Here is a 15,146-nt window from a genome sequence, read left to right as displayed (position 1 = left end):
TGAGTTTTAGTATTATTTATCAAAAAATTTAATGAATCTCTCTCTTTGAAATGTCACCCTAATTTTACATCCTGTGGGCGCGCCACCTCTCAAGAGAAAAGCTGCGGTGTTCGTTCGAAGCACTGTCGCCTCTTTGAAAGTTCATCGATTAGCATTCCCATTAGCGGGAGGCTTACAATTCTTCCCTCCCCTAACGCCAACAAATAAACGTTACTTGCAATGGAGGAAGTGCGAGGAGAGAAGTCATTCAAAGACTTGGGGGTGAACGAGCAATTGGTCGAGGCGTGTGATAATCTTGGTTGGAAAAATCCGACCAAAATTCAGATAGAGGCTATACCATTTTCTCTAGAAGGGAAGGATATAATCGGGCTTGCTCAAACTGGGTCGGGAAAAACAGGAGCCTTTGCTATTCCGATTCTACAGTCGCTTCTTGAAAATCCTCAGGCCTTCTTTGCTTGTGTCCTCTCGCCCACACGTGAACTTGCCATTCAAATTTCTGAGCAGTTCGAGGCTTTGGGTTCGGGTTTTGGTGTTAAGTGTGCAGTGGTAAACACGTATATAAGAAAAGGAACTTTTTTTTTTGAAATATTTGCTTTTGGGCATCTTGGTTTTTATTGATTTGATTTCTGGGAATTTTGCAGCTTGTAGGAGGGGTTGATCTAGTGCAGCAGAGCATTGCCCTTGGAAAGCGGCCGCATATTGTGGTGATTTTTTGTTTTTTGTGACACTGTTAACTAATCATGTTTGATTTTCCCTTATATGCATTGTGGTGTTCAGCTACAGGAGGTTACGAAGTAGGTTTATTGATTGGTTATTGTGGATGAACTTTGAGGTTAAATAAAAGAATCACTCTTTTTTAATGAAAAAATTGGGATTTGATCCTGATTTTCTCATTACTCTGTAGTTGGGTTTATCACCTGTTTCCAAATTCCACGCACTCCCTATATAGCGAAGAAGGGTATGTTCCTTTATCGCTCCACCCGCTTGTGTTTTAACTAAACTAAACAAATTAAATTATATTGGTGTGAAGCTCTGGCCTCTTGGAGTATCTTGAACCCTTTCAGTAGTTGAAAGTGCTGTCTTCATAAGCTCCCGCGATGGCCACTTTTTAAGATGAAATGTGGTATAGATAGGATGGCTTCGAATATCAACCCAGCAAAATGTTTATCTTAGTACAGAATGACTTTTAGTTCCCCTCCATTTCGCCTGCATGTTTCCTTGAAGTTTCTGTGTGTTTCATTGAAGTTTTCATGTATTCTTCCAGAAACACATCTCTCTTGTTTTTATCTTTTATGAAAAATTTATTTGTTTCCTTGCCGCAATCATTATGTGTTGTCTTAAAATGGTCATTTTTTTCCATTGCCTTATGTTGTAGGTGGCGACACCTGGGCGGTTAGTTGATCATCTTTCGAACACGAAAGGTTTCTCTTTACGTACATTGAAGTACTTGGTAAGAGTTTTATTTTACTGAGTTGGAGCATTACTGTTTTCAATTGATGCATGTTTGTGTCATTATCTTTACTATGTGCGAAAATGTGCATTTGTGAGTCCGGATGAGAGACCGTAAAAATAGTAAGATTAGACTCTAATTATGTGCAAGCTAGAACATTCGAGCTTCCTCTTTCTAACTCTGATGCTGCCAAGATCCTTGAAGAGAGAATTCGAAAGGCAATTAATTGAAATCCAAATGCTGTTATTTTATCTTTGGCATGCTTAGCAACAAATTCATTTTGTTATAAAATATAAGAGAAATGATGTGAATCATGTGATGAAGTTGGAGCTTGTTGTATCGTTAATTACATGTAAAACTCGGTGACTTAACTTGAATCCCGGTGTTTTCTCAGGTACTAGATGAGGCTGATAGATTGCTAAATGAAGATTTTGAGAAATCACTTGACGAGATCTTGAGCGTTATTCCTCGTGAGAGAAGAACATTTTTATTTTCTGCAACCATGACTAAAAAGGTATGCAAAGAAGAAGTTTTTATTTTAAATGTTTAAAAATCAAATTTTTTTAGTCCTTTTCAAATGATATTACCATTTACTGCTACTAGCTTCAGTTCTTTGGTTGCAGTTACAGTATTGCTCATTTATCTTTTACAATTATTTCTGTTTCAACAGATTCTCCCTTCCACTGATTATTTAAATTCTTGTATATTTAAAGAAAAGAAAAGCGGAAATTTGTTGGGGCGGGTTACATAATTTCAGACTTTCAGTTGCAATATTTCGTAGCATCAGCATGCAACATCTTTTATGTGCTGTATATATTTGCGTTCAAACACTGATGCTATGATTATTTTGAAGTCGGTGTTTTTTTTTATCAAATTAGCTTTTTATCTTGCTTTTCTGGCTTTTGCAATCACGCAGCAGATTATAGTCAGCTAATTTTACTTTTATATCTCAATTTAAACGATCTTCGATGTTAATTGTTTCTAATAAGAAAATAACAGGATCACCCTTAGGTTCACTCGTGCACCACTGTCAAGATTGGTTACCAGTACCAATTGTACTTGAAACTTGTGTGCTAAATAATATAGCATGCAGCTGTAGTATTTGTCAAGTAAATGGCATCACTCATCTATATTTTGGGAGGACATTATCAAGGATTATTGATGTTGAGGAAATCTGATTGAATTATGTAACTAGTTCTGTTGTCAACATAACAGGTAAAAAAGCTACAGAGGGCTTGTCTCAAAAATCCTGTCAAGGTAGTTCAATGCTAGCTGTGTTTGTTTCATTTTAATATTTGTATTTGTCAACTTCTCTTACTTTCTAATTTCCATTCCAGATCGAAGTCGCATCAAAATATTCCACTGTCGATACGCTGAAGCAACAATATTGTTTTGTTCCTGCAAAGTACAAGGTTTGTAGTCTGTACATACATTGAGTAGCTTATTGTTCTTTACATCATAGTAAGCAAACGATGCATTTGTATTTGATTTTGGCAATGTAAACCTGGCTCTTGGAGCTATGGTGATGGCAGTCTAGATAGATAATTCAGATTGTGTTTAGGATTGAAAAGGAACGGTTTAAGTAGTTCCTATGGGTGTCCTTTTCACTCCTCGGTGCTAAAAGGAAAAAATGGAGTTGCTAATGGTATGATAATCTACGAAACCTGGCTCTTGGAGCTTTGGTGATGGCAGTCTAGGTAAATAATTCAGATTGTGATTAGGATGGAAAAGGTACGGTTTAAGTAGTTTCTATGGGTGTCCTTTTCACTCCCAGGTGTTAAAAGGAAAAAATGGAGTTGCTAATGATATTATAATCTGTGAAGAGGGAAAATGATGCAAACTTTGCTGAGATTTTTTCCGTCATGAATCTTTCTTCTTTTTACCTTCCATTTTTTGGCTTTTCCCCAGGATTGTTATCTTGTATATATTCTGACTGAGATGTCAGGAAGCACATCTATGGTTTTCACCCGAACATGTGATGCAACCACTCTTTTGGCATATATTCTTCGGAACCTTGGCTTCAGAGCCATTCCTATCAATGGTCATATGACCCAGGTACTGCTATGTATTCTGTGTCGAAACATTTCTCATGTCTGTCTTGTATAATTTTACCTTCCAATTATAGTGGTCCATGAATTTAATATCCTCCATATGATTTTTTTTCGTCAGACAAAAAGGCTTGGAGCTTTAAACCAATTCAAAGCCGGAGAATGTAATATTCTTATCTGCACCGATGTTGCCAGTAGAGGACTTGATATTCCATCAGTTGATATGGTTATCAATTATGACATTCCAACAAACTCAAAGGTGAAAACATATTTGACGTTATACAATTATTTATTCCAAATTCCTACTCAGAGTTTGGACGCATATATCCCTCAACTGAGTATTGTCACCTAATCCTTTCTTCCATTCCTACTTTCAAAATCCGTTTTGAATTTCCGGTCATCAATCTCAATTCAGTTTTCCTCCTATCTGTGCACACGCTCATATATGGATATTTAAATACGAAGAAATATTAACTGGAGAAGGATTGTGTTGTATGAATCACAAAGAGAAGAGAAACTAATTTCAAATGCGCATATGATGAGCAGTAAGGAGCAAATATTCCTGTATCTTTGATGCTAACGGTCCTACAATTTCACTAAGTTTTTCTTCATTCTTGCCATAAAAATTGAGGCCTTCAAAACTCAGTTATTGCGACTGATGCTATTTTTTAGTAGTGCATTTGATATGGAACACTTTAATAATGTAGTTCGTTTTAACTTTAGAATCCCCTTCATGGTTTTTTTCCTTGCCAGCTTCTCACTTTTTGAACCCTTGTTGTTTAACTAGTTAACTAATTCTATTATTTCTTTTCAACTTTGCCGAGATATCGGCTTGCCTAGTGCCTAGAGTGTTTTTGTTTCTAATAGCTCTTGTGTTTCCATCATTAAACGTAGTACTCATTTGTTTCATGAAATACCGGTAGGATTATATACATCGTGTGGGAAGAACCGCTCGGGCTGGGCGCTCTGGGGTTGCCATAGCAATTGTGAACCAGTACGAGTTGGAGTGGTACTTGCAGATAGAGAAGCTCATCGGTAAGAAGTCTTGTTCGAAACTGATAAAATAATTATGTGCTAACATTTATTTCTCTTCAGGTAAAAAGCTACCTCAGTACTCCGCCCAAGAAGATGAGGTTTTATTGCTGTTGGAACGTGTCACAGAGGCCAAAAGAATGTCCCAAATGGTACATTATTGATTGATATTTGAACGTCTTACTAATCGTGTTATTTATTGTTTTTGGTGAGTTCCTCAGAAACTGATATAAGAGTATATATGGTTTCGTCGTCTGGTTTTCATTCTACAGAAAATTAAAGAAAGTGGAGGCAAGAAGAAGCGAAAGGGCGATGAAGATGATGGTGAAGAAGATATGAACAAATATTTGGGTCTGAGTAAGGGGAAATCCTTTAAAAAGGCGAAAAGAAGGTGAACGCTGGAGGATCTTTGTTCAATCAGATTAGTCTTGACGACCTCAATTTTGTATTCCTAGTTTACGACTTCCGCCAAAAATACTCGCTGGCTGTAGAAAATGAAAATTGAATATTGATGCATGCGTTGCCTACTGTCAGGTAAAAAAAAAAAGAAGAAGAAATTTATATATTTTTCATGATATTATTATATCCTTTACTAATTAATAAATTAAATATCAAAATTGATTATTTAGTTCGGAAACGAATGTCTCCCACATTTAAAACTAGCTAGCTCGTTGCGGACGTCAATTGGATGTTATAATTAAATTAATTAATTAGTAAAAGAAAAGGCAATCAAATTAGTGACGTCAAACACGTCAAACTCCATTTGATTTTCAATCGGCCAACCCAGCCACGTGCTTCTTTCTGCTTACCGACACTCTTCCCTTTCTTTCTACGATTTAAAAGCTATAAATTAATCAGCTTTATTCATAAATTTTTACCATTTATTTATTTATTGATGATATTCCCTTATTTTCTCTTGTCAGGTCGTTATTTGTTGACCACAAAAGACTAGCTTGTCTCTTGGATTTTAAAATATCAGAAATTGAAACAAACTATCTTTGATTGATTTTACCGACAAAATTTTTCTGTTGACTGATATTATCTTCCTTTACTCGTGTTAATCAATTTATGTTTCTTTTTCGTAATACACTGAAATAGGATTTCTTGGTTCTTACAGTGAAACATGAGAGCTCTAATTAACTTTAGCCATACATACTACACACTCATGCACGAGGAATTAAACATGACATTTACGTATATGGAAACGGAGTCGAGTTGCTCGCGAGTAGCTCGATTTGATTGTACCCTTTGCATGAGTCACAAGATCGTAATACAAATTGAGCCGAGTTGCTCGCGAGTAGCTCGAATTGATTATACCCTTTGCATGAGTCACAAGATCGTAATACGTACGGAAGGATAATTTCGTTAAAATGTTTGATATAGAATACAGAAAATAAAATAGCAATAGCTTAGCAACTTAAATTCTAATTAAATGGAAAAAAAAATTTGTTGAAATACATGAAGAGTAATTTCAAAAGAAATGTGTAGAGGCGGATTACTCGGAACAAAAACGAATCAACAACGTTTCTATTTCGAATACTGTAAATTAGTTCTTACACCTTCGATATGTTTGGTTTATTTATGATCTATAGAGCTGGGAGCATAGAGATTATTTACATATATGATTTTACGTACATGCACAATTGAGTAGGATCTCAAACTTCGATCACTTGTCTCTCTTATGCTATCGATTTGTATGTGTATTTTGGAGGCTCATCGATCGGCAAAAACCCTGAAAAGTAATTCATCTGTTAATAGTACTAATGAAAAAAAAAATGTAGTTAATAGCTAATAAACTGAACTCATTGGCATGCCTATTTCAGAACTACTGAAGTATATAGGAGTACTGATCAGTTAATGCCAGAGAATTAATAATGGAAGCCATAATTAATGATACCTCAAGATTCAAGAAAACATGGAGATCGTAACAAATCATAAGGTGCCCACAACGCATCCAAGGGGCAAGGCCGGCCGGCGTCGAGTCTTGCCCACGGTTTCCCCTTTCCACTCCAATGCAATAAGCTCACCGGACCAGGATGCAGATCCCGGCAAAGCCCCAAGAAGTTATCTCCTCCTAGCCCATGTTGATTCCATCGATGATCCACCGGGGCTATATTCCCGGCAAAAACCAGCAAAAACGGCGGTAAAGAACCAAGCTCGTAGATCCTTATCCTCTTCTGCAGCTCCATCCATTCCACAATCTTCGTTGTGTAATCTCCAGCTCGCCATCTTTCAAGATCGATAACCATGACACCCGTGTTGAAATAACAGGGTTTTCTGTTGGCAAAAGTCAAGGAAAGCGAAGGGTTCGACCAGAATGTCGGTGTGAAGTAGGAGGTGAAGTTGGCGTTGCAGTATTCCGGCGCCGCCAAGACTGCATCATTGGTTAGCGGGGTGGCGGCGAGTTTCCCTATGTCGTCGACCAGTACGACGTCGGAGTCGAGGTAAACTATCTTCTGAACGCATGTGGGGAGGAGATTTGCAAGGTAGTTTCGGGCGTAGTTGAGCGGGCAGTCGAGGGCTTCACGGATGGCGTTTGAGATTAATCCAGCAGCGGTGGAGTCGTCGAAAGGGTAAATCCTGAACACTAGATAAGGAAATGAGCTTGTGATTTTGCTGCGGAGGTCGGATACGTTGGTGGAGGAGGCGGCGATGAAGTGGAAGACTACGTTTTCCGGGCAGGAGGAGTGCTGGAGGACGGATAAAATGGCGGCCATCGAACCCCGGAGATAAACTGAATCAAGAGTCATTGCTACATGTATAGCTGTAGTGTCGAAACAAAGACTGAGGGTATTTCCGGCGGCCGTCGGAAGCGTGACGGAATGGCAGTGTGGTGAGTTGTAAAACTTGGGAGCTTCTCTAAAATGGAGGTCTTTAGCATTTGTTGCTCCAATGGAAATTGTGATAAAAATCAAAATTTTTGAACTCAGAAGCATAGTTTCGGCTCCTGCACAAATGGCAAAATTCTCATATAAATCGGCAATTCTTGCAAGCTACCAAGTTAGTATAAATGTTTTATATAAAAAATAAAAATAAAAGTTAATTATTTTCAAATCAAAACCACAAAATTCCAAGAGGCCGGGTTTGAAAATGTGGATCTACGTATTAATATTAAACTGATCCAAACATATAAGCAATCCGGATATTATTGCGTGACATTTGTGTCATCATGAATTCGACATAAAATATTTCAACTTTATTTATGTAATATACTAAATGCTAGTTTATTGTATAGGGGAAAATTTTTCTCAGTTTCTTTAATAATGTTGAAATCGTCACTTTAAACGATGAAAATACACATCAAACTGCCTTGTTCGAGATAAAAGAAAATCATAAAGAAAACTCAAAATGAGATTTTCAGTATTTTCCATGTAGATGGATCATATTGTTACGCAACTGACGTGAAATACACATTGTCGTGTGTTGCGACAGTTTTCTTGGAGCCATTGATTAGCTTCACTTTCATCACTAATCATGATTTGAGGAGGCAGTAATTGCGGGTAGGACCCATATTTTTACTTTGTTATTTTTGAATAAATTGGATCATATTTCCTCCTCCTTTAATAACAGTGAAAATTACCATTTCGGTTTTGGGATTTCCACATTTTCAATCTCAGTCATCTTATGAGTCGATTTGTTACATAATACTATAATTTACACCTAGAAATACAAAATTAATTATTAATTAATAAATAAAACCTACAAATAACAAAACATTTTCTTAAATTTAAACACATACAAAAATAATACTCTTGAATTTATCTTGCCCCAAAAGTGTTGATAAGAACATATTTTTTTTAGTGTTTTTGATTGTCAAATATGTATTTCTGGTAATCGGCTAGCTAGAGTTCCCGCAAAAAAAAAAAAGATTTGAACTCCAAAATATGAGTTAGTGTACAAAAAGTGCAAATTGACTTATAAGATGACCAAACACTGCAAATTATGATTTTTCATTCTTCAATATTAACTTAAATGTCATTTTATTGTCGTAATTTCGATTTCTCGGAGAACAAAAATGTAAACTACTTGGAAGCATAGCCCAACCACATGTCTTTATTTATATTCTTTCGATCGAGCAACATAAATGCAGTTCCTTATATTCCGAAACATTTAATGCCCCATCACCTACTCGACTGCTGTGTAATTTTCACACACACACACACACACACACACACACACACACACACACACACACACATATATATATATATATATATATATATATATATATATATATATATATATATATATATATATATATATATATATATATATATATATATATATACAGGGGCGGAGCCACCCTTGGGCTAGGGTGGGCTCCAGCCCCACCTAAATTTTTTAATTTTTTTTTTAGTTTTTCTACATTTTTTATTTTTGTTCTTATTTTTGTGTTTTTTTTCTTTATTTTACTAATGCAAATTTGAAAAAAAAAATTAACCATGAGTATTTTTTAAAAATGATTTTCTGCAAATATATATAATTAAATTTGACTTTTGCTCTCATTTTGCTCAAAAGATTGAAGATCTTGATGTCAGTTGATTTTTAAAATTAGCTTTAAGTTTCAAATATATATGGTAATAGAATTATGCAGTTGCTACATATTTTATTATATCTTTGATGTCAGTTGATGTTTGTCAATGTCATTATTTTTTTACCATTGGTTTCAAAAAATGATGTGAAATGACTTTGGCTTTTGACCGCAATAATTCTTAAGAGAAAAAATTTTGAAAAATCTTTTTTGGAATTAAGATAAGGTAGTACATCAATTCAGTCAATGGGTGAACAAAATATCGATTTCAACTCAAATACTTATCGAGCTGAATTAATAATTAATGAGTTTTATTCTAAAAAAATCGAAGAGCACAACTTCAGTAGTGTTTTAGCTCCGTTTTTTGAAGATATTAAATAATAAATACCCTTGTTCTAAGTTTTCATGAAATTGATGTTTACATATTTTACATTTTAAAGTTTTAGTTAATTATTTAATTTATTAAATACAGTATGGGACGGAGTCAGCCCCAGATAATTTTAAATCCTGGCTCCGCCCCTGTATATATATATATATAAATCCCAGTTTCTTTATTGATATTTTTAGCTTACAATTTAATTGACGTCTCCAAATAAATGATAAATTTTTCATTGAAATCCACTAATATATGTGGAAAAAATATGTTCTACATTGGTCTTGAAATTAATGCATCCGTAAATTGCTCGTTTATATATATGAAATAATATATACTTTTTCGCGTGCATTTGATCCTTGGCTCACACATGAATATAATCAACTGCCAAAGCAAAATTGCCACATACCACCCACCATTGCGGGCCACTCATTTTAAATAAAGGGTTGAAATGAGTACGGATTGAAAAACAATAACTATAAATTAATTGGTGATTTGCAAATTGCGACTTAATTGATTGGAATTTTTTCAATCACAAAAATATATTGAAGAATAAACTTATGTTGTTTATTTTACATTTTAAATATGTATATAATCTCTTACGAATTAAGTCAAAAGAATTCTTAGTTTATATTTTGGTAGGAATTAATTAGTAATCTTAAAGAAATTCGATAATTGAAGTAAACATTGTAGACTGCATGTGAATTTGATTGGTGTCGTGCGTGGGAATTAGAGACGAAGAACATGTGGAGAACATGGAAGTGTAGTAATCAGTCACAATTGTGGAGCCTCAATTAAGGCAGCAATTCCTCTTCCTTTTGTGCGTTTTTTTATGTATGAGATTGTGTGTGTATATGTGTGCGTACGCGGGCACATGCGGGTAAAACGAGAACATATACTTTTAGTTGCTATAAGACCTTATTGTGCAATTGCGCAAGTGCAGGCCTGAGCCCGAGCTGTGACAAATAATGCATGCCAAAAATATCAGATTAATAATTCAAGATATTCTTTCTTAAAATATAATATTAGATTTCTGTAATATATAGCAGTTAACTGGTCGAATATAAATAAGCTGGCCAAATTCACTTATAACTAGGTGGGGCAAGAATATACCGAATCAACATATGCAATGTTGTTGACATTTGTTTAGCAATAAAGGCCCAAGCCCAGTATAGGCCTACGCCTCTGTAATAAATGATGGGCCAAAGCAGGTCTCGCTCGCTCCAATGATAGTTCTAAAAATGTTGGTTGATGGTTTTAGGCAAATCATAGTTTTCTTTTTTTATGAATCGATTTTTCATATTTTTATTCGTAAGATATGTCAACAGTACTCATATTTATGATTAAAAAAACAGTACTTTCCACATAAAAAATTATATTTTTTCATATATGACTCATATAGAATATCAGTTTCGTAAAATTAACTCGTTAGATCGTGTCACATGTGTTTTTATTTTTTATTATTAATTAAGTTTATGTTTTCTTTATTAAGAATTGTCAATTTAGTTTATTTGTTTTGACTAAGCTTACATAATAATAAATTTAAAAAGATATTTTGGGTTCCTCATTAATCCGACTAGTCATATTTAATACCAAAAGGATGATGGACATAAAATATTGAATAAAATCAGGATTTGTGATTCTCTCCACACCAAAATCCAAAAAAGATTTATTCGATATTCTGATCAATTGAACTTGGTTAATTCGTAATGTTTACCTTTACCAGCAAATACGGTCCACTCCAAATTCAAATTTTAATTCAACGTTAAATCCAGGTCCTGTCTGGAATCAAAATCTTTAGAGAATCAAAACAAACATTATGATATATTTTTTTTCTTCCTATTTTAGACTTCTTAACTTGTGCTGATGAATTTTACCAGGACTTCTTTGTTTATGTTTTTTAGCACTTAATTATCTGGCAAGAAAATTGAAATCCTCATCTTTACTCTGATATATAACACAATATGGTGATGTATACATAATTTTCAAGTAAGATCTTATTACAGTGTCCAAACTTACATTACTCGAAAACGATCGAATCCCGACTGATCAGTCCCATTTGAATGGAGATAGGAATTAAGAAACAGAAAGAAAGAACCAGGTGATTTCTGGGTACCGATGAGCAAGGAGCATGTATGATGATGTCTGAGGCCATAAAATGTATGTTCCCCCTTTACTGTGCAGCCATGCCATTTAAAACAGCCTTATTTAACCTTAATTTATTCCCTTTCCATCATATGTTTCAAGGCTGTCTCCCTCCTAATCTCACATTCACCTAGTCTTTTCTCAAAAGTGGATTGATTAATGTCACTTGCACTTCTAGTACGGGGGATTTAATTTATTTATGTATTACCAACCTAACCTCAAATTTCCAAGAAAATTCCAACTTCATGTCCATTTTAATCGTAAAATTAATAATGACTTCCACGTGATAATACGACAAAGCACAAATAGGGAAAATAGTTTTGGAACGTTATTTTGTCTGAATATCATTTTTCTTTTTGGTGCTGAAAACGATTGCTTTATTTAAAATTCTGATGGCGAATAAGAAGCATAAAAAATATGCGAAATCAATTTTTTTTAAAAACAACATAAATTCTAATATCATGAAATTACGAAATGGTGGAAGAAGGGTATATTTTTCATTCTCCACGCATAAAAGAAAAAGCTTGCGGGATAAACTTGAAGCAAGAAATCAAATTCTTTCTAGTAAAAAAAAAAGGAACTCAAACTTTATTGGAAAACTCACGCTTTCAGCCGACTCGGATCTCTAGAAGTACTACGAAAATTGCTTGCTTCGATTTTAATTTAATGCAGATTATGCTAGTGACGTGTGACATATACAAGATATATGAAGCATATTTTAATTAACTAATAATCATTATAAATTAATATATATATATATATATATATATATATATATATATATATATATAAAACAATATATCGATTATTCTAAATAAAATATTTCATCTTGATTATTGTGTATTAATTATATAGAACGATGGGGCACAAGTCCTTCGACCATGCATTATATAAGACCCCTTTTGCTCTTCATCTCAAACTCAGCGATTTGCATGCATCGAATCCCTTTACACTTAGAAAAGGAAGAAGAGGAAAATCAGATTTAGCATCGAAATAAAACCCAAATTTTAAGTTTTACCATCTTCGATCACTATACAATCAAATTTTCTTTTTCACCAAACAGTCCTTTATTTGAAACAACTGAAAATGACAAATTCGTCATCATCGTCGTCGTCGGATTTGGAAGGGTCGAAGAAAAAATTATCAACGAAAAAACTGGGGAGGTTTTTGAAGGAACAAAGAGTAAGGCTCTACATCATAAGAAGATGTGCAGTGATGCTTCTTTGCTGGCGCGATTGATATAATCAAGAATATTTTAGAAATAAGAAACAATAATTGTTGTTAGTTATAATTTCCCTGAATTATTTATATGGGATTTTAATTTTTTTATATCGTAAACTTATAATTTATCTTCTTCTCAATTTATGCACGCATGGCTTTTGCGAGATGCTGCATGCCTCAGTTTAACGAGATCATGTGATATGCTAATCACAGATGGAAAAACAAACACACTCGACATATTTTACATCACCAGAATCTTAACATATACGAGTAGTTAGTTCTATGTAGATATATCTCTATATTTGTTGAGCTTGGACAATCAAACAGCTATGGAGTATGTTTTTATATATATATATATATAAAACATTAAATTTGATTAATCCCAGTTCCCAATCCCATGATACTGGTCTGTCTGCTATCTTGACATGACACGTGGGAAATTAAAGTGGTGATTCGTCAATATGGCAGCTGACTGCTCCCACGTGATTCATCGATTGAATTCTCAACACATTCACATTGAATCATGGTTTCCACTTTTCTTAATTTTTTTTTTTCATTTTGTCTTCTTATTGCATTGCTGAAAGTTTTAATTTACGTTTTTCGGTCTTCTGAGGTAGCAAAGAGTAAGGCTAAATCAATTGTATGTCGTACCCCCAAAAAAAAAAATTTTGTATCTTGGGCCTAATTTTGCTACTCGAATCGAGTTAGTGGGCCCAAAACTGAGGCCTATTACAGGTGGGCAATAATTTTTTTTTTTGAAAAAAATATTGGTCAATAATTAATGTATATAAACTTGTTAAAAAATAGTTAATGTATATATTGTTTCTATAACGAACTAAATTATATTTTTACGAAAGTGAGTGGACCATGACTTAAATCTCTCTTACTCGTAGACAGTACAACATTATTACTTAATAGAAACAATTATTACACTCAATAATCATTCTCTCAGTAATTATACTTTTTACAATCATTCAATCGAACCAATGAAGCTGAGTCGGATATCAATCAATATATGATCAAACATATACCGCATTACTAAAAGGTATAGGCTTGATAAAAGTAAAATTCAAATATTTTAAATTGTATAACAGTTCAATCATCACTTTCAATTGTTCTACCCAGGATAAACAACTATTGCACATTATATTAAGGTTGAGACATCTATTGATCTACGGAAAGACCTAATGTTGCTCTTATCAATTTTTATAATTGCCATATTGTCTCTATATTTAATTTAAATTACAAAATTTTCTTTATTCTATATCTATTTTTTTTTTTTTTAAAAAATCATGATTGAGCACGCAATGCGTTCTCCGGATATTAGTTATTATTATTATTAAGCTTAAAGTAACTATTTTAGTATGACCTATCATATCATTTTTGTTTCAAATGCAGATTTCATTATGGATTTATTAGTAATTTCAACATCTCTCGGTATTATCTTTTTCATTTTTTTTCCTCATCTAACTCCTTACTCCCACACGTAAGTTACTTTTAAATTTAATTTATTTGGATTTTAAGTATACGGGGGCCGGGGGTTGCATATCTTAGTGCTGGTTTATTTCATCCTACCCATATGGGCATTGTCTCCATGATAAGATGAATAACCAAGATTTGTCCATGCATATGTAGGACCCACTTTTTTTTTTTTGAAATTGTATGTGTGACAAGATCTTACCCATTGAAATGAAGTGAGGGTAGTGCCCATATAGGTAGGATCTCATCTACCCTTAGTGCTTCAAATGAATTATATATATAGCATCGGACTAAGCCATGAGCCGTCCCTAATACCACAGATCCACACATTCTTTTCTTAATATCTGTTATTTGAGTGAGTCTCATGTGAGACCGTCTCACGGAGCTTGATCTGTGAGACAGGTCAATCCTACATATATTCACAATAGAAAGTAATACTCTTAGCATAAAAAGTAATATTTTTTCATGGATAACCCAAATAAGAGATCCGTCTCACAAATACGACCCGTGAGACCGTCTCACACAAGTTTTTGCCCTGTTATTTTATCCTATCTAGCAATCCCACAAGCACAACGGTGGTTATTTTATTATGTTCTAATAGTGTGTGTATGATATAATGTACTTTGCCGCAATTGAAATTTTTACAAATTGATAAATTTTAGCAAAAAAATCGGAAAAGAGAGTTTTTCTTATATCTTCACCGCTCATAACGAAAAGAAAAAAAAATTCAAGAACACAAAATGAATAAAATTTGATGCATTTTTTTTAAAAAATCTATTTATGCTTCTCACAAGACATGAGATTCAAAAAGAGGGAAATTCAAAGATAAATTTGTAATTAGAGTTTATTTTTTTAGCTATATATAGA

General features: G+C 33.9%; 3 protein-coding genes across 3 annotated transcripts; 2 read left to right on the top strand and 1 right to left on the bottom strand.

Annotated features, from left to right (window-relative positions):
- The first annotated feature begins 23 nt into the window (after positions 1-23).
- LOC140838209 (DEAD-box ATP-dependent RNA helicase 10) lies at positions 24-5,095 on the top strand. Its single transcript, XM_073204350.1, has 11 exons — positions 24-546; positions 642-704; positions 1,376-1,450; positions 1,845-1,964; positions 2,666-2,707; positions 2,788-2,862; positions 3,359-3,505; positions 3,620-3,757; positions 4,422-4,533; positions 4,594-4,682; positions 4,803-5,095. Exons 1-11 carry the CDS (start codon positions 220-222, stop codon positions 4,923-4,925), a joined length of 1,311 nt encoding a protein of 436 aa, XP_073060451.1. The 5' UTR covers positions 24-219; the 3' UTR covers positions 4,926-5,095.
- Positions 5,096-6,041: 946 nt separating this feature from the next.
- Positions 6,042-7,579, bottom strand: LOC140838210 (probable galacturonosyltransferase-like 1). The gene is made up of 2 exons (XM_073204352.1): positions 6,428-7,579; positions 6,042-6,262 (listed from the first exon to the last, which is right to left on the bottom strand). The coding sequence occupies exon 1, from the start codon at positions 7,464-7,466 to the stop codon at positions 6,429-6,431; it is 1,038 nt and encodes a 345-aa protein (XP_073060453.1). The 5' UTR covers positions 7,467-7,579; the 3' UTR covers positions 6,042-6,262; position 6,428.
- Positions 7,580-12,458: 4,879 nt separating this feature from the next.
- Positions 12,459-12,887, top strand: LOC140837639 (small polypeptide DEVIL 4-like). The gene has a single exon (XM_073203754.1). It carries the CDS (start codon positions 12,666-12,668, stop codon positions 12,816-12,818), a length of 153 nt encoding a protein of 50 aa, XP_073059855.1. The 5' UTR covers positions 12,459-12,665; the 3' UTR covers positions 12,819-12,887.
- Positions 12,888-15,146: the final 2,259 nt, after the last annotated feature.

Source organism: Primulina eburnea, chromosome 8 (assembly GCF_022965805.1).
Source record: "Primulina eburnea isolate SZY01 chromosome 8, ASM2296580v1, whole genome shotgun sequence".
Lineage (NCBI taxonomy): Eukaryota > Viridiplantae > Streptophyta > Magnoliopsida > Lamiales > Gesneriaceae > Primulina > Primulina eburnea.
This window is presented reverse-complemented; position numbering and strand designations above follow the sequence as displayed.

Excerpts from the sequence above, each read along its gene's own strand:
- LOC140838209 (XM_073204350.1), top strand. The coding sequence starts at position 220 with ATGGAGGAAGTGCGAGGAGAGAAGTCATTCAAAGACTTGGGGGTGAAC. Across the intron at positions 1,965-2,665 it reads CTGCAACCATGACTAAAAAG|GTAAAAAAGCTACAGAGGGC; the intron begins GTATGCAAAGAA and ends TCAACATAACAG. Across the intron at positions 4,683-4,802 it reads CCAAAAGAATGTCCCAAATG|AAAATTAAAGAAAGTGGAGG; the intron begins GTACATTATTGA and ends TTCATTCTACAG.
- LOC140838210 (XM_073204352.1), bottom strand. The coding sequence starts at position 7,466 with ATGCTTCTGAGTTCAAAAATTTTGATTTTTATCACAATTTCCATTGGA.
- LOC140837639 (XM_073203754.1), top strand. The coding sequence starts at position 12,666 with ATGACAAATTCGTCATCATCGTCGTCGTCGGATTTGGAAGGGTCGAAG.